Source organism: Dendrobates tinctorius, unplaced genomic scaffold (genome assembly GCF_039654945.1).
Source record: "Dendrobates tinctorius isolate UK_male_01 unplaced genomic scaffold, ASM3965494v1 ptg000082l, whole genome shotgun sequence".
Lineage (NCBI taxonomy): Eukaryota > Metazoa > Chordata > Amphibia > Anura > Dendrobatidae > Dendrobates > Dendrobates tinctorius.
This window is the reverse complement of record NW_027361750.1, coordinates 10,048,230-10,067,859: the sequence shown is the minus strand read 5'-3', so window position 1 is coordinate 10,067,859 and position 19,630 is coordinate 10,048,230. Positions and strand designations below refer to the sequence as shown.

General features: G+C 43.8%; 1 protein-coding gene across 1 annotated transcript; it reads right to left on the bottom strand.

Annotated features, from left to right (window-relative positions):
* Window positions 1-243: 243 nt before the first annotated feature.
* Window positions 244-19,198, bottom strand: VCPIP1 (valosin containing protein interacting protein 1). The gene is made up of 3 exons (XM_073583895.1): window positions 16,306-19,198; window positions 10,337-10,423; window positions 244-8,888 (listed from the first exon to the last, which is right to left on the bottom strand). Exons 1-3 carry the CDS (start codon window positions 18,947-18,949, stop codon window positions 8,062-8,064), a joined length of 3,558 nt encoding a protein of 1,185 aa, XP_073439996.1. The 5' UTR covers window positions 18,950-19,198; the 3' UTR covers window positions 244-8,061.
* Window positions 19,199-19,630: the final 432 nt, after the last annotated feature.

Genomic DNA, 19,630 nt, shown 5'->3' with positions numbered 1-19,630 from the left:
GATTCCCTACTATTACAAGTACAGTATATGGTAACTGGAGGGGGTCTTGCTCTTACTCTCTTTTGCAGCACTATACAAGTGGATAGGCAGTACATATGACAAATGATGAATAAAGGTGCAGGACATAGCGTTATTATCCTGTAGAGGAAGACAAAAAAGTTTCCAATACCGGCGCTATGCGGCTACATACTAGGCATATAAATGACGTGCACCATGGTGAATAACAGACACGGAGCGCTCGCCTTTAGACTTAACATTGTTTAATAGAGCAATCCAACTTGAAATACTGTACAGTCAGTGTAATATAGTACACTATATACCATTATAATACACTATTGTTACATTACAAAAAAAAAAAAAAAATCAGGTAACACAGCAATCACCAAACAAAATCGATGGCTGAAGAAAAAGCCAGTGCAACAAAAATGCTTAATATCCTATGTGGAGAGCCAACTCCTCCAAAAAGTCTTTCTATAAATGTACAGGAGTTTATCTACACATTTTATTCTGATTTTCCCTTCTAAAGTGCTCCTTATAAGAAATAAAAAATAACGACCGTACAACAATAATGTACAAACCTTCCAATGGCGGAAAGCATTTTCTCTCCCACATTATGTACAGCTCTACGCTAATCTGAGGCAATATAGGTCTGTATAATTTACTCACAGTAAGACCCCTTCATCTGGATCCTAAAACACGGCGGCACAAACACTGCAATGTCCCCATCCTATATACTCATGTGCGTCTGACACCGCAATGGAGGCAATTATCTACATTTCACGCTCTGTAGTCAATATCTTATGTGCGGATTTACTCTCTACTCCGTAAGAAACCAGGTCATAGAACTGTATAAAAAACCCACAGAAGGTGCAGAGGCAACTCATGGGACAGCGGTCATTGTGATCATCACAATGGAAAGTTATAGAGGAGAGGAAGGTTCTAATTTCAAGAACTCAGACTCTGATCAATGACTGGAAACACAACCAGCTTGATCCAATGGCTGACAGATTTGTTACAGTGTATCATTAGGTAAAAGCTAGCAGTCTGGTAGCACAGAATGACCAGGGAAACCAAGCTCAGGCGACTCCAAGGGTATAGAGTACTTGTGTTTTGTTGGACTGGTTATTTTGTGCCGAGAGACTCCCACTAAGGGGTGAAGGAGGTTTATACTGTTGCTGCGTGTAGCTCAGATGTGTCCATTGACATGCTAAACAAGGCCTCGATCTGGATTCATTTTGGAAAATGTTTCCAGTCACAGACAGTCAACATGGACATTAATTTAGAACATCCCCCCCAACCAAAAAAAAATAAAATCACATTACAGTCACCATCTATCTTATTAAACTGGAGAAGACTCGTAACCCCAGTAGAGCGACTGACCAAAAGCAACCAAGGTGTGGCCTTCAGGTGCTCCGCTCCTCGCCGGCACTACTTATACAGTAGTATGACTGGTGGACAGGTGATCAATGTGGTATCAGACGAGGGGGAAAAATCCAACCCTATATGAATAAATCTATTTCCTTGCCTCAATGTATTAAATATTCCCTACATACAAAGTGAGATGGAGAACATACAACATAGGGGTCCTGCTATCTACAAACCTGACACTGGTGACATTGATTTAAAGAATAATTCCCATCTTTTACATGTCCACAAGATAAGCCACAAATGAATAGTAGATACAGATGAGAGTTCCCAAACATAGGACTTGTGAATGCCGACCACCTCTCCACTGACCGCGGCATGAGTCTGGGCACTGCTCTCAGCCACACAGATCCTATAGATGGGCTCCATATCTACTATATATTCATGGCATATCCAATATATTTATTTGAATTTTTTTTTTTCCACAAAGTTCCCATCTCTTAGCATGCAGTTCAGTAAGCTCCTATAGCACATTGCCTGGCCACAGTGACTTAATATGAAGTGCTGGATGTGCGAATACTAAAGCTCAAGGTCTATGATGTGCTTGTCCATTAAAGTGCTTTGATGAGGCGGCCCCCTCCACAATCCCTTCATCACAACATACTATATGTGAATTGCCTTCTCTTCTCTACAGCATCTTTACAAGGAGACATTTGTGAATGGACTGGACAGGTCTAGGACTTGGATCGCTTCACATGAGTATACTACGGGTGCATTTTTGTGCCCATATTAGCATCAACGAGATGCTATTTTGTCTCTGTAAAGAACAAGTCAATTCATCAGGTGTTTCTGCTAAAAAACAAACAAAAAAAAAAAAAACCGCAAAAACCTCCAAATCTAACTTTGGAAACAAAACGTCCCCTATACACAAAAAAAGCTGGAAAAATCCACATCAAAAAAGTGTAGACTCATTGAGTTCCATTGATCTATGCTTTTGCTACTTTCACATCTGATATTCTGCAATAAATGCATAATAATCATACGCGGATCCAGCGTTCTCCACACCATGATTACCCCAGAAGAATTACTAAAAGAAATTGTACATGTATTATTGGCAGCAATAATGTCACTCCAGCCTATATCACTGCAGGTCTCACAAGGCCCAGAAAGGTATTGTACCAAGATGGCAACGCTCAACCTGTAGGCTCATGCTCCATTTAATCAGGAGATTCGGGACCCCGTTCCTGTAAATGGTGAGGATTTCAGTGGTCAGACCCAGCGATCTCATCCTGTGGATACTGCAAACTTGGTACCATAACTCTGAAACCCCTATATGTGTCTGAACATATACACACTTACACTTTCTCAGGCGACAATACCCAAATATTAAGTGGCACATGGAAATTAAGGCTCATTGAAAGGCAATGTCTGAAGAAATTAAGCATGCTTCAACTATTCGCCTTCCCCAGTAATTACACGTGTGCCAATGACTCCGACTAAGGCTAGTGGCGCACCACCGGATCTGCTCTCATCCTAGAGAATCAGATTACGCTGCTCCTCTAATCAGAGTGTGAGCGTAGTAGGATCTGATTTTTTCAGATAAGGTTGGAAAAATAAAGGTCTCCATCTTCTTCATTCTGTAGGTAGAAATTGGACCTCACTCGGATGTTCATGGGCTCATTGACCTGCGTAGCAGAGAGCGTTCCAAATATCTGAAATACAGGCAATCCCTGCATGCGTTACGCCTGTCTAAAAGCCACGAGGACTCGAACATATTCGAGCATGCTGAAGACACTCGGTTAGCACCCAAGCGTGATCAGATAACACCTTATCCCAACAGGTTCGCTCACGTAAAGATGAACATAGTACATTGTGAAAAGGAAAATGTATGGGCACGTCCCTCTATACGCCATCAACTGCTCCTAACTAATCCGACACATGTACATCAAAAAAGTGGCGTGAACAGAGCCAAAAGCCAAAGTGCACATGGTAATTCACATGTGCAAGGCAACATTCAACTTCAAGGAGCAGCAGGAAGATCAAAGCTTATTCTTAGCACAGATAAAGTGTAGGAAGAGAAAGTAAAAGTTACTTTAAAAACACAGCATCATTATGACAACCCTGTAGTGCAGTATCACAGGCATGGAGGGTTGTCCGGCAGGCACAGAAGTTCTTCTGACAGGAGGGCTTGTAACATCGACTTCTGATCTCAATGTCAGAATACAATACTAAAATAATGGTGGAAAGCTTGAAGAGTAATTCCCATCCAGGACATACTGTATGTCTTAGCCACATCAGTCATGGTGCTGCATGATGGATCCCTGTTCTAGAGAAAGCTACCTGACACTTCTGGTCGTATCTAGTAGACATGATAGGACATTCCTTGTAGATGGATCGTCAAACTATTCCTTTAAAACAATTCTTGTTAAAGACGATATTTAGCTATCCGACTTCTACTAAACGCTGCATTCATGGCACAATCCAAAGCCTTCGTCAGAACGTAGGCATCCTCAGAGAACCAACATATAATTTCATAATATGAGGATGAAAATATCCATTAACTATATTAACACAGAGCCAACAAACTGGTGCCAATAAGAGGAACTAATCTAAGCAGACCCGAAAATTCAATTCCAATACAATTTATTTTCATTACTTGCATTGACGGGGAATGTGAAGCATTTCAGGAACGTAACTGTAGGTTCTCTGAATTGTAATTACGGAATGGATTTGAGAAGCTGGAAAAAAAACAGAGCTTATGCTTCAAGAATATTTCCTGTGACGTTTATACCTATAATTGTCTTTAACATTGTTACATTGATAAAAAAAACAACTATAATCTAAAGTAATTGATGGGATCTAGTTAAAATCCAAATCAAACAGATTTCCTAAAAATATCTGCCACCCTTCAACACTTCAATAATATGCTATTCTAGATGAAACACCATGCCATAAAATCAGTTTCAAGAGTCTGATTTGTGATCCATACACAGGACACAATTTCCATACCGGCCGAGAGTCTCCTGACCGAAACCCAACAGCCTTGTATATACCTATGAGGCGTAAGAGTTCAGGTCAGGAGACCCATGTATGATGCTGAAAGCGCATTTCATACACAGACATGTGAAACTGGCCTTACCAAAAGCCTAACAAAAAATACAGATTTTTTTTACATTTTATATCCACTAGTAACTTGTTTTAAGAAAGACGCTAAGAGTAAAATATTAGCTGCGACAACTAATAAAAACCAATGAAGTGGGTTACAGCGACCCCCACATCCCACCAGCCTGTGTCCATTCCTCGGCACACAAAAATCAGAGGCAGCATGGTTTTGACTTACCACTACGCCGGCTGTATTGAGCTGTAGATCTGGGAGGAGGCAGAAAAATGGAGGTCAGGAGGGAAAAAAAAACACTATACGTGCAAAATGTATAAAGGATGTGTTCTTTGTGCATCAACTACACTGATGTACAAAAAATAAAGCCGATGAAAACCAGTCGTTTGGCTGCAATGGTGATGTCACGTCAACAGTACAAGTCACTGCTGCAGCTAATCACTGAGCTCAGTGGCTCTGACATTGTAGAATGCATGAGCTGCTGAGCTCAGGGATTGCCTGCAGTGGTACGAGCTGTCGATGTGACGTTATCACTGCAGCAAAAGGACAGAAGCAGTGGAGGGAAGTCTGCGCTTTTCCCAGGGAGGTCAAGCACTATTTGTATTTATTTTTTTACTGGTATCCAATTCGTTTAGGGACACTTTTCTAAAAGTGGTAAACACCTTTAAAATTTCATCCAACAAGCAATCCTTTAGATAAAAATTTAGACTAAAACATATTGACACCTTTTTGACAGTTGATGTTAAATTAGTGAGCGCTTGCTCCAAGTTGGTGTTTAACTCCTGTCCTCAAAGCCCAACGACAGATCAGGATTTCCTTAGTATTGTGCAAGTATTAATTCTTTCCCTTGTGCAATACTAAGAAAAACATGATTTGTTGGTGGGCTGTGAGGACTGGAGTTGAGGAACATTGCTCTAAATAGTTGATCTTTGATAAGGCTAGGTTCACATTGCGTTAGGGGCATCCGTTTAACGGATCCGTTAAACGGATGCGCTAACGCTGATGTCATTTTTGACATGTTTTGTGCCCTTAGCGCTAACGTATGCCCTAACACATGGTAGCATTTTGTTACCATGCGTTAGCCATACAGGTCTATGCATAACGAACATGTCCGTTCGCTGTGCGTTAGACCCAACGCACACGAAAACGCGGTAGACCGCGTTCGCGGGTGCGTCACAAAGTAAGGCATCATCGCTAATGCATGCCGGATTTGGCATGCGTTAGGATGCGTTACAAGACTGGCGGGCAATGGGTGCATTAACGCATCCGTTACATAGCATAAGTGCCACTATGTAACGGATGCGTTAAACGCAGGACCATAACGCAATGTGAACCCAGTCTAAGAAATTTAAGCCCTAACCTAAAGAACCATGAGTAGTGGGAACTTTTAGCAGTTCTAAAAAAAGACGCCTATTTGTAGCAACATAAGAAAACATGGAGCGTTTTGAAGTCGCCCGACAGAATTGGCTCATGATACAAATAACCAATACTTGCCCGCAAAGGGCCTACCTAAATCTAGTCCTAAAAATCCAACCTGCAGCATTCATGTATAAAAGCTACTAAAAAATATTTAAAGTAGTGTCCGTATTATGGGCCATAAAACGCAGACCTCTGTGTGTTCCACAATCAGAACTCGCTCATCTTAGACATCTGCGTTTCAGGTGAAGCACCGGAGGTCTGAGTATTGCTACAATTAATCCCCCCCCACATATCTATCAAACGAGAATAGGGGAGACGTCGACAGGTATCTCTATAGCTCTGAAATGCACATCCATAACTGTAGCAAATACATATTAGACAGATGCCAAACACTAGACAGAATGACAGCTCCATCAAGTGATGGTTTTATTTAATACTCTCTTTTTACAGTCAGTGACAGAAAACCCCCAAAACTCACCCCCCACAAAAGTGCATTAAGCAGGAGAAAGCCTAGAGATATCCATACACAACAGACTAACGTTGTTCAAACCTGCTGCTGGGTCCAAGCATCTGTATGGGGAGAAGAGCCAACATCCAAATGAGCATTTAGCCAACAGCTATAGGAGAATATTCTCATTAAAGGGTTTGGACAACCCCTGCTATGTACTTTGCTCCCCAATGGAAAAGATCGTCCCAACCTGCTCTAGCATTGTTGGCGCCAAGTCTCCCGGTGCTCAGGCAACGTTGTTACGCCACGTGAACATCGCAGCAAATCAGTGGCCACTAATGGGCTGTTGTTCTCACTGCCATCAGAGACATCTGAGGTTCGTTTAAGAGAGGTGTGAGTGAAACCACTCATTATCAGCCGATGATAATTATGTCACACAAACACAAGAGACCCTGTGACGACGTCGCTGGAATTGCGCCGCTGCAGGAGGAGAGTATTTAAGAAGAGGTTGTCCGATCAGTAGATCAGCCATATAGTGAAACTAATGACGAAAAAGAAAAGAAATTGTGTCATTGATCATTAGCTAGATTTGATTGTATTTGATGAAAAATTAGACCGGGCATCTCAGGCAGTTGCCACTGGCATGTGTCCGAGGCCACAGCTCAACCCCAAGTAAGCACACAGCGTAACTCCCTTACTCGGACGAAAAAGCCTACTGAATTTCATACTTAAAGCTCAAAATGTACTAAATCTTTGTTGCACGTATTCAAGCCATGTAGTTGGTCTCCAAAGCCACTGATCATTTTTAGCAATGACCCATTTGCCTCATACCCTACAGTGACTAAAGGAAATGTCTAGTGAGGTTACATTTCTTATTCTATCATCTACAAGAATTATACCAACAATAAGAGCTGGAAAAAAAACACATGAACTTTTCCAATCCACACAAAAAAAAAATAAAACTTACAAAAACCTTTTACCACAATAATTCTGTCCCAAAAAGGTCTCTAGACGCATTCACTTTGGTCAGCAGAAGCTTGGGTTTTCGGTAAAGGCCCTCGTGAGCTAACTGAGGCACTCTGGATTGTGATTCAAGCTTTGAAGATGTGATTCATTAGGTTTATTTTTACTCTATGACATAAATCTTTACTCACTCGCGCACAGCCAGATTACTGCACGTATAACAATGCGCTAACTACTAAACGCTCAAGACAAAACTATGTTCTCAGAAGTTGGTGCTACAAAGGCAGTAAAGCACATACAGCTAATCTCAGGGCTCTAAAATCCTCCTTCCACAATGGCGGTAGATTCTTTAATATGGAGGCAACCTCACAGGGAAGTGATGGCAACTCAACAAAGTACCACTTTTATAGCCCGTCACTATCACATTCACACTGTGCGTATCAGCAGTGGACATTCCCATCAACATTAATGGCAGCATGATCATCGAAAAAAGCACAGACCCTTCATTTTACAGATTTTTTTCAATCCTTTAAAAGCTAAAATAACCATCGAAAAGCTTTTATTCCCCCAAATTACACACATTTTCATGCAGCGAAAAGGTGTTTAATATACTTTTGAATGTACAAGATTTCTTTAAAGGACTATTCCAAACGGTGGCCCAGCCATGTTTTTACACACACACACATATATATATATATATATATATATATATTTATTTATGCACGCTCCTCGCGAACAAACCCCTTGCTAATCATGAATGATCCATAGGCTCAGCTACATGGGCTACTTCTGTGTCCTGGCTGTCCATTTCTTCTGGATCATCTGTAGAAACTGCAGACTGAACTTTAGGTCTAACAGATATCGATGTTGCTATAGAGCCCCCAATATTACTAGCAGGCGCTATAGTCGTGTCGACATTCCCCTTAGAAGGGCTGCCCGTAGGCTTTGAGGTAAGCATTTCTCCTTTACGAGGCAAAGCATCAGATCCTGTTAATGGTTCTGCATTTTGATCCCGTAAATGCTTATCCATAGAAGCCTGAATGGAAGACACCATTTCTTGCAATTTTTTACGCTGGGCCTCAATTAAATTGGGGTCAAGTTGCCGACCATCTCTCATAGTGACTACTCCAGGAGCTACTCTGATAAGCTCTCCATCGTTGGATGTTGACATAAATGACGAGGAATCAGAATACGTCGCAGTGCTATTGAGGCTGGGAGTGGAGCTGGACTTAGCCGTAGCTCTGGTTCTCTGGTTATGTTCCGGACTTGTGGAGGACGTTCCTAAAGAGTGCCCTTTGCCTTGAAAGACTGTGACATTGTGATGCTCGGACTTTTTCTTCACCACCCCACCACTGCCAAGCTTCATCAGTCCATGTGAAGGACTAGACTCTCTGCTCCTAGAAGATGCCTCAGAACGCACTTGAGTCATCGCCTCTTTCACCAGTTCTTCTACCTCAGGGCCAATGGGAAAATGACCTGCTGCGTCCACACACAGTTCTAGCCGGTCTTCAGCCGCATTGTAAACAAAGGTTTTGTTAGGTAGGTATGGAAATGTGCAGTGTTTTCCACCAACTACTCCTAAAAACAGAAACAAAAAATATATATAAATTTTTTTTTTTTTTTTTTTTTTTAAACTAAAATCATCATGAAGTCTTCATTTGTACATACTCAATATCGGTAAGGTCTACAAAAAGTTTTTACTTAACTCAAACTTTTTGAAAACCTTTGACATGTCAGAAGTTTTGATCAGTGTGTACCAGCTTATGAGTTCCTATTAATTAGCAAGATGTTCTCAGCTAAGCACAGATCTCTTCCAAGACAATAGCCAAGTCAAACTTTCTACTGAGCCATGCGTCAGCCTCAGAGGAGAGTAGCGCTTCTGCTCCTTTTCAGCAATTGGTGGTGGTGTCAGTACACGGAACAGCACGAATACAAACTTTGGACATTCTTTAAAAAGTGCAATTTCACTTTAGATAAAATCTAGTAGAGCAAAACCCTTCCTGAGTCACCATGAACTCTGTAACATACCCATTTATTACAACTCAGTGTCCTGGTCTCCCTCATGGATACATCTGGATCTTTTTGAGGAACACAACAACAGATAAAAGAGTAATTACAGTATATTTTCTTTGTGCAGAACCTACTGATCAAACTATTTTTGAGTCACAATAGGGAGAACTATTAAACTGAACCAGCCCTATATAGCAATAGTTGGTAATAACTCTTTAAAAGCAATATTGGATTGAACGGACATTAATAAGTAGATGATCTCCTACTATACCCATATTTTAATAAACAGACGTAAAAGGATTAGAAGGGCGAGAGATGATGGCAGGTTCCAGACTAATATATCCTTGATGCTTACTTTTAACATTAAAACACAAAAAAACAACATGCTACAAAATGTTCCTTTCCTAATACTTTAATCAGTAAAATGAAAGAAAAAAAAAAAAACCTAGAAGACTAGATACACTGGAATAGAAGATGCAGACATTATGCTTACTCTGACAGATACTAAATTCCTAAATCACGGTGGCTCAGTGGATAAGCACTGTTACTCTGCAGCCCTGGGTTCAAATCCCATCAAGGACAATATTAGTTTCCTCCCACACTCAAAAGACATATTGATATGGAATTTAGATTGTGAGCCCCGATGGGGCCAGTGATGTCTGCAAAGCACTGCAGAATTAATGGTGCTAGATAAGCGAGTCAAAAATTCTCGGCATCCATTTTTATAGAGGAGCCTCATTATTGTTTTTCTTGTTAATTACAAAGGTTATAAGACAAGTTACTTATAAAACTTATTTGCACTGGAATCTAGGAAAGTGGCATGTGCTACAAAGTGTCACTTTTTTTTTATATGTATTTGGAAAAAAAATTCATAGGACAGCAATTAACAGGGGAAACGAACTGTGGTGCCATCTGCTGATCCAAGCTCAGGCCGGTGGTCAGTACATCATACATGATTTTTGCATGCTCAGGAATAAACACAGTCAGGGGATAAAATCCCTTTAACAAGGTCTCACCCATGTTTTTCTTCATGATGTTGTAAAAGACGCCACCCTGCTGAAACAGATGAGGGAGGCCTTTAGCATAGGACCAAACATCTTCTCCTGGAAGACAAAATGCACACAAATTCAGAAAAGTCAGAAAAACTCAAAAATGACACCCTCTCGTACTTATCAACAAGAAATAGAGGCCGATGACAAGCATCATCCATAATATATCATTCTGCCATTCATCATCTGAGGCTGGGCAATTACCCAGAAGGATTGTGATGCTATGAACTTCCTGCCCCTCCAGGAGGCCATAAAACACCATAATTAAGCCGTTTTCCACAGTATCACCTCCATTAGTGTAACATAAAAAGGAATTACAGAGTCACAAAGTAGACAAAGGAGAAAAAGAATCACAATCTGCATCTGCCATCACTAGTGATCTGCTCCGTACCCCGACTGCAAGAAGGTAACATGATTTACTGCAATAATAGAGAAACTATGAAAGCGGATAATGCACATTATGGTGATCAGATAAAGAAGGCATCAAGCTGCCAAGGCATCCTGGGGATCCTAATGGACATGGAAATAAGGGACTGCCCAATTAGTGCCAAAGGATGTCAGCGGAGCAGGGAGGGGGCCGGCAGATCGCCAACTTATCTGATGGCCCCGTGTAATACTACATGAGCAGCCTTCTCCCATTCTTAGGAAATGCAGCTAGCTATGCTAATACAGCGGTGAAAATCAGAAAGGAAACTAAAAAGAAAATTAAAGAAATAGTTTATCAAGACGAAGCTGTCACCAACGTGAGTCACAAACTACTAATCGCATCCCAACATCATGCTCACGTAATAAGTCGGAGCAGATAGACTGTACACGTGATAAAGCGTCATCCGCTATAGCCAAGCCTCCACGGTTACACCCCAGCACCGTGTGCAGCCGTCACCTTATATACAAACTCGGGAGGCCCAGGCCGTGCTCCACTTATAGCGACTGACCAGCACCTTCCCTGTACTGTGAACCCTAATATGCCACAGGATCCAGGGCTGCACATCTAGAAAAAACAACAGACACCTGGTGGGCCGACATTGGGGACCGGCGTATGAGCCAGAACATTGCACTGTGGGGTACATTATGAACTGATATTATATTTAGTACTTTTGTATTTATTTTTTTGGTGGGGAGGGGGAAGCTCTTACTTCATGTTATTTAAGGAGATCCACAGGTACATTTACAGCAAGAGACTGATGCTGAAAATCTTATGTATATAAAGAGGCCCTCCTCCTCCTGCCATCACAGTTGTTATCCTCTTAATATATTGCAATCATCATATTATACAGCACTGTGCACTTACAATTGCTCATTTTGCCTTTCTACCCAGATAATTATTCTCTTTCCCCTGCATTTATCATTTCTCTTTTCAACTCCTGACCCAGCTGCTGCCTCCTCCCTCTGCCAGGGACTTTTGCAGTGACTGATGACTCATACAGGGAAAACTGACCTCCTGTTTCTACATAGAGCTTAGAAGAATTCAGTTAGTCAGTTTATAATCACATCATAGATCTAATGGAAAAGAGAAAATTACTCATTTTGCCTTTCCGTCCAACTAATTCTCAAGTATACAGTGCTATATAAGATAATGACTGTAATATATTAAGAGGATAAAAATTGTGCAGCAGTGAAAACTGATTCTAGCAGTTCTCTAATGCTGAGATCTGTATAACCCGCCCTCCCCTCTGATTGGCAGCTTTCTGTGTACATTGAATATTGACAGAAAGCTGCTAAGCGGTGGTCGGAGCGGGTTACACAGAGCAGTTGACAAGGAGGCACCAGACACAGTCCTTTAGTGATAATCTCCTGATTTTATTAAAAACACAGCCCAGTAAGTGACAATCCTGAAATCAGGCTCTCTGCCCCTACACTATGCTGCTCTCAGATTACAATGCAGAATTCTGCTGACAGATTCCCTTTAAAGTTTTCAGTGCTGGGAATAATTCTTTAATTATAAAAAATGCTGTGATCACTTACGGTATCTGGAAACTTAACATACACAAAAAAAGTAGGATTTCAGATTTCAACAGTAAATCTACATGTACAACTGAGGACAAAAGTTTTCCATTTATGATTATATACTCACACACAAAAAAATATTCAAATATTTGCTGGTGGCAACCAGATTTCAGATCTGGGCTAACAGTGGAAATATATAACTGGCATGGCTGCAGACAGCTCCCGTGCTGGAATCATCACTGGGTAATATTACAGAACCTCACACTCACCATCCTTCTGCTCTGTTATAGTAGGTTGCAAGGCATGAAGGGGTTAACAGTTGCTCGCCGTTCAGATCTGCTATATTTGCTGTACAGAAACTTGCATTTTTTACAGATTTTAGGGAGAAGCTGCAGTATGTTAAATTCCCAAATGTCACAGAATTTCGGGTGGATTTATGCTGCAGATTTGGCAATGATAGAAGAGAGTAGCGTGCAGTGACCCCATGTGATCTCGGCGGTGTGACTTTATATCACCTGTCATCAGGTGCTCCTTGTTCCAGGCACACAAATTATCTATATGCAAAGAACATTTGACTATGTGCATCTTGTGAAAATTCTATTTATCCCGATGGTAGAAAAGAGGAGAAAAACAATCTCCAGAAAACCTTTGTAATCCTGAACAACCCATTAAAGAGGCATTGCGGTCATAAGTTACCAAGTTTCCATGGGATAGGCGGCAACTGCCAGACCAGGCGACCCACTGCCAAATCCCTGCCCATCGGATGTCTCTCGTTTATACAAGCCCCAATAATTGGGGAACAAGCGTTTGTAGGAAAGCTCGTTCCAACATACCTGCGAATGAGCAAAACAATAATTCATCAGCCTGTCTAATCGAGCCAGTAAGTAAACACCAATTGGCCCCCATGTAGCAAAATGGCAGTCATCAGTCATGTAACGACCTGGATTGACCCATCTAAAGGACTGATGGAGACCACCAGCAACTGAATGGCACAGTACTCATACAGAAGACCCAAGACCATTGTTTTGGAGTTTAGACGGACAGAACTGCACCGATATAGTAGGGATCATCTACCCCCATCAATACCTAACAACTTTTTAGGACCGGAGAGCAGGAGACGATCAGCTCTCACTCAGGAAGACCGCCGTCGTTCTCTGCCACCTATGGCGACATTTAGAGCTTCATCACACCAGCTCCCTGGCTGTAGAAGAACCCCTGCAATTGGCTCCTTAACACAGGATCTGGCCATCACCTTAGAGGGGGGTCTTCTCACACATGACTATACAAGTATCTGACCACAGGATTCATCAGCTGTGATATTTCCACAGAGAGCAGAGGAGATTTTGTACAGTGCTGCTACTGAAATAAAGATTTTCTACCTGGAAAATCCACTGCTGATCTGCACGCTCACCCTCACCCTACAGGTAGGTACCGTACATTTTTAGAATACAAATTACAAGTGTCACTATGAAAATATTCTTGCCGTTTTCGATGTTTTCACTTTTACATATTTAAAGGGGTTGTCTATGCAATATCGAGAAGTCTGTAGTCACGCGAATCGCTACTTTGTATAATGCACACACTGTCACGATTTTCCTGTATTCCACGTGTGGTTGGACAGTCACGTAACCTTATGTATAGGATTTAAATACTATATGTAGTCACATGCCAACTAGACTTCTACACTACACAGTTCTCTTCTATTGACAAGTCAGATGAGTCTAGTTGGCATTTGACCACAAGTATGCAAATCACATATAGTCACGTGACTGTCCAACAAGAATACAGGGGAACTGTGAGTGTATACATTGCACAATGTCATGATTCTGCCATCATATAGAGTGCCTGCAGACGTCTCAGCCAAAAACTCTTCATGACACAATCCTGGAGCATTGTCTTTGATCTCAATTTTGTTGTTCCTTCATTATTCCTCCTAGATATTAAAGGGAACCTGTCACCTGTTTTGGCCGCTATAAGATGCGGCCACCGCTCTTCAGGGCTGATATAAAGCATTCTAAAATGCTGTAGATAAGCCCCCGCTCCAACCTGCAAGATAAGTAAAATAAGTTTTATTATAGTCATCCGCGGGCGGTCCGGTCCAATGGGTGTTGCAGGCCCGGGTCCGGCGCCTCCCATCTGCGCTCCTGCGCAGGCGTACTTATCTGCCCTGTTGAGAGCAGAGCAAAGCAAAGTACTGTAGTGCGCAGGCACCGGGAAAGGTCAGAGAGGCCCAGCGCCTGCGCTCTGCAGTACTTTGCTCTACTCTCAACAGGGCAGATAAGTACGCCTGCGCAGGAGCGTGATGCCGGGGACCATGAAGCAACAGGAGGTCGGCATTGCAAGAAGATGGGAGGAGCACAAACACTGGAGGGTGCTTTAATACGATTGTTCGGTCTCTATGCCACGTGAATATTGTTGACAATTTTAGGGACCGCAGAAACTATCGCATTTTGCTCATTCAGCTATCAGTGGTAAGTGTACATAGGTCAATAATGGCTTTGTACAATTTTCTGAACCGTTTGTACCAGGTGCTCTGCTTATTCATTCAATGAGATCCTTTACAATTTGCTGCCAGGTGTTAAAAATGTGTTTGGTGAATGTGATGGACACAGAGGGGCACGGGCCCCTTACAAGACTGAGGACTCATACTTGTACTGTACCTCTGTGTGTGTCCATCGGGGCAAATTTATAAATCTTAAAATAGATAGTTGGAGAATGGCAACCGGCCACTGCAACCCAAAAAAGGTAGGTGTACTCGCCTTCTTTCACCATCATAGACTGAGCCCAGGCCACTGCAGTAGGCAAAGAATCACAGGCTTCAGTGGTCCTGTGACATATGAACAGTACAGTCATGGTCTACTCCGCAATCACCATCTTTTCCGATTTCCAGCACCACTCCAGTCCAATTCTAGGTCATGCGACTTCTATTCCGACTTGTCAGATCACACTAGGGTTTGTTCGTCTACGAAGTGTCGGAACGAGACTCCATTGTTGCATTGTAAAAGTGAATTCAAGCTCACACACAAACCTCGGTGTGATCGGGCAAGTCAGAATTGAAGTGACATGACCCAGAAGAACAATGGAGCGGCCCTGGATACTAGAGAAGACAGCAGTCAGTAAGTAATTCACCGAACCTACACTACATTTACACGGGTTTAAACTATAAGATGTTTCATGGAGGTGCTTCTTTAATAAATTAGTAACGTTTTTTACCTGCAGGCTTTATAATAAATGGGTTATCCATTACTAGGACAACCCCTTCATCTAAATGTTTGGCCCCCATGAAATAGTAAAGTCTATACTCCCCTCTCGTGTCGGCACCGTTCTCGGGGTGCCGGCACTCGCAGTCTCCGATGCTGCAGTTGTGACACGCGAGCCCGGAGCCCAATCAGCACTAGCAGCATCACTGTCCGCCGTCTCAGGACAAATCGAACAGCAAGAGAAAGTACGGGCTGCAACTGATCTTGGACTTCCACTCCTTGCTCAATTCGAGAGAGGACATTGACGCCGGCACTAATTGAGCGCCAGCGTCACGAGTCACAACAGTACGGGAGCCCCGGGAGACGGAGTACCGACGCGGTAGGCGAGTATAAGCGTTATTTTATGAGGGCCAAGTGAGGGGTATGAGAAGTTGTTCAAGTATTGGACAACTTTTTAATACCAAAAAAAATTGCAACTCTTAATAAATTGCTCACCAACGTATACTTCATTTGGAAACTCAAAAGAAGATCCTCTCTCCTAAAACAAAGTAAGAGGAAATGCATGATCCAAATAAAGTCAAGAAGCGAAACCTTGTACTCATTAAGAAACTAAGGATGTTATCGGCAGATGATCTGATCTAAAGCCAGAGAACAGAAGGAGCAAGTCAGGTGATGGCAGTGGGGAGACTTAACAGTGTGCATCTAACATATGTCCAGTACGTTATTACCTAAACATTAAAAGAGTGTGAAAAGTGGCAAGTCATGCAAGAAAAAGGGACATTTCCTTACCCATAAGGGTTGCCAGCAAACACAAGGAGTACATCTCCTTATCAATCTGGTCTTGCAGCTCCTTAGAAACAGACTTCACAGACACAGTCGAATCTTCCTCTGTGACAGAATGGTCCGAGTGAGCAGACATATGCTGGACAGCTTTTTCTTTGGCCTTTAAAATTTCTACAGTCACTCGGTCGCCATGTTGTAGAGGCACAGGTTCATTCGCCATGCCATCCTTTGGTGGTAGAAGCTCCTTCGGAGGAAATCCATAGCGAATACACTGTAAGTAAGGAGGGATATCTAACTCTTTATCTATTCCTTCCTGAAGCTCAGAGAATGTTGTGGAGAACTTGAGGGTAAGCATCGCTTGGCGTCCATCATTGGTGGTTATGCGGATTTTCTTTTCTTTGGAGGAGGTTGGGGAGTAAGGCGTTCTAGTGGGGGTTGAAGGCCCTGATGAAGGACCATCTCTGACTGTGCCAGGAGAGGACGATCTTACTTGTCCTTTCTGTTCCTGTTTAATCTTGTCGGATTTGCGTTTTTGCATTACAGACGCTTGTTCTGAAATGCTCTGCTGAATTTTCCTTTCGGTTTTGCTCATGCTTAACTCTTCTTTGTGCAAAGTTTTGGCCTTTTGGCCAGTAAGAATGATTTTTGTTGGTAACTGGGAGTCTGAGTACTGGTCTGGTTTGATATCTTCCACTCGTTGAACGTGAGCCCCATCTATAGATACAGGGGTGTAGTCATCAGGATTCTTCTTGGCCGTCTGGTGTAATATTGTATTCACCACCTTCTGTACAAGAATTTCGCTGCCAAACTCCCCTGGAAAGTGCTTAGTGACTAGTTTCATTGCAACATCGTAGACATTACTATTCAGACCGGTGTCACTTTCATACTGGAACCAGTAGACTGTTTCACGCACGACTCTTCCGGCCCACTCTAGTGTTATAGGGAAGGCTTCAGGCAAGTTGTCATATTCCTTACCATCCCAGTAATGTTTGAAGCCACAACCACATTTGCCCCCGTAAGACTTAGTATTAGTTCTGTCTCCATCCAGATAAACAATTGACGAATCGCTCCTCACTCTGCGCACGGAGTTTCCCCGGCACCAATTGCAACTGGTTAAATTGCTCAAGGTAAAGTCAGGTACTAAAATATCATTTACGGCATCGTAAGAGCAAACTATGTTATTTAGGGGAAAGCTGTAATTCTTATCCGGCTTCAAATGGCCATGTGTCGTCTTGGCCAAGTTATATAGCTTGCCACCCGGTGCCAGCCACTCTGGAGGAACCAGCAGTTCTGATAGTGCCCCACATATGAGGCATTTGTGAAGGCGATTTTCCAGCACTGCCTTTTTAGCGGCAGCGGTGACTTCTTCAGGTTGGATGCCAATGACTCCAGTCCGTCTATAGAAATATTGGTGCACGTCAGCTACCAAACTAGGGTGGATACCGTGCTTGTCCATGAACACCTCCTCCATAGCAGCAACCAGTCGCAGCAGATACTTGTCTTGTAGACTTCTGTCTCCTCCAATAACACAACTCCCATCCTCCTCCAACCTCACATATTTTCGGATCAAATCCTGTGGCACCCCCCAAGCTTTGGGGAGCAATTTCAAGGGTAATTTTGGCAAAGGCCCCCCTTTAATACCAACCAACGGGATGTAATGATTGCGCCCGGAACTGCTCCAGGCGATGCAGATCGGCTTATTCAGATGCCCGTCTTTGCCTTTGCAATTTTCCACCGGGATTAATCCAGGAAGGAAAGTCGCCGAATAATCCCCAGAACTCCGCATACCGCTCAGAGAGTCGAGCAGTATGATGGGGCGATGAAGGACGTTGGCGAGCCCGAATATGTGAATGTTACGTAAGCCTAGAGGGACACCTTCCGGGGGAACGAACCACGGGTCACACTCGTTAATGATGTCTTCCCACTCGGCCACGTCGATGAAGTCATGGAAGAGGGCTTTGTATCTGTCCAGGTTTTCTTTCAGGTGTTTCTTCAGATTCTCCCGCAACGCGTGCCAGAAGAGCTCCCTGCCCACCAGCGCCCGGGACACGGCGTGCACCAGGCAGTGCCCATCGCCATCCACGTGCACCGGGATGAAGCACTCCAGGTTGCAGTTGGCCCTCTTGATGTCCTCCAGCGTGTCGTGCAGGTAGAGCAGGCTACCGGAGCGGTCCTTCCCGTAGCCCACCGTGTCCACATGCTCCGGCTCGATCAGGAAGGCCCGGTCCCCCAGCAGGGAGCAGTCGAACACGTCGCCCTGGTTCATGTCCCGCAGCAGCTTGGCCTTGCCCGTCTGCTTGTCCATCCCGTAGCGGGCCAGGATGGGGGCCAGCAGCTTGCAGTGGTAGTTGGACAGCCCCATGACTTTCACCATGTCCGTGTTCCTCCGTGGGGTCCCCGCCACCCCGAGCAGGGCGTTCCTCAGCAAGTTGTGGAGCACCACGTCCGGCTCCGTCACCTCCTCCACCTCCAGCAGCTGCTTCTGGTCATGTCTCTGGCCGCAGTCGGTGCACTCGATACTGGCTGAGCCCTGAGCCGGGAAGAAGAGCCGGGCCCTGCACTTCGGCTCCGGACAGGTCCCTGAAAAGATGCGGCGATCTCTCCTCCTCTGCTGCGCCTGCGCCGGGGACTGAGGAGGCTGCTGAGACATGGCTACACACCGCTCACCGCTGGCTCATCCTCCAGCGGCCCTTCCACCAGCAACGGTCTCCAATGCGGAAGCACTACCCCCGTTCGCCGCCAGCTGCAGCTCCGCCCCTTCTGTGTCGGAGCCGTTGACAGACGTAACTGCCCCTTTTACCAAACTACGCCCATTCTACGGCCTAAGCATCACGGTTATTGTAGTTTTAAGAGCGGCTGTACGCTATGAACTGTGCAGCCGGGGAAATACAACATCCAGCATGCAATGCGAGGCACACCCGGAAGTGGCTCTGAAACCGCTGCCCGTGAATGGGTAGGCAATGTGCGGATTCTCATAGGCTGCGGAGGGCTGGATGACGGCCGGGGGGCGGAGCCGAGGACTCCTGTTATTGTTTCTTTTTTTGCCTGGTTAGGTTGTGTGTGTCATCTACAGGTGTCTTCGACTGCTGCGGCCTCACTAGCAATGTGAATGGGGTTCTTATAGAGGAATGGTGCAGGGTCTGTGGGTAGTGACCCTAATTCCAGCCGTGTTTTAATAAAGGCCTCTATACACATACAGTCACCCAAACCCTCCGCTGTCAGCAGGATCATGCAAAGGAGATAAGCATCAGGCAGCTTTCTGCCTATGCACAGTGTACACAGAAAGCTGCCAATCAGTGGTGTGTTATAGAGCGCATCATTGAGAGAGCTA

What these genes read in the sequence shown, in the direction of transcription:
- VCPIP1 (XM_073583895.1), bottom strand. Translation starts at nt 18,949, where the DNA reads ATGTCTCAGCAGCCTCCTCAGTCCCCGGCGCAGGCGCAGCAGAGGAGG. An exon ending in TTTGCTGGCAACCCTTATGG is followed by an intron (nt 10,424 to 16,305) that starts GTAAGGAAATGT and finishes TTTGTCTTCCAG; the next exon opens with GAGAAGATGTTTGGTCCTAT. An exon ending in CATCATGAAGAAAAACATGG is followed by an intron (nt 8,889 to 10,336) that starts GTGAGACCTTGT and finishes TTCTGTTTTTAG; the next exon opens with GAGTAGTTGGTGGAAAACAC.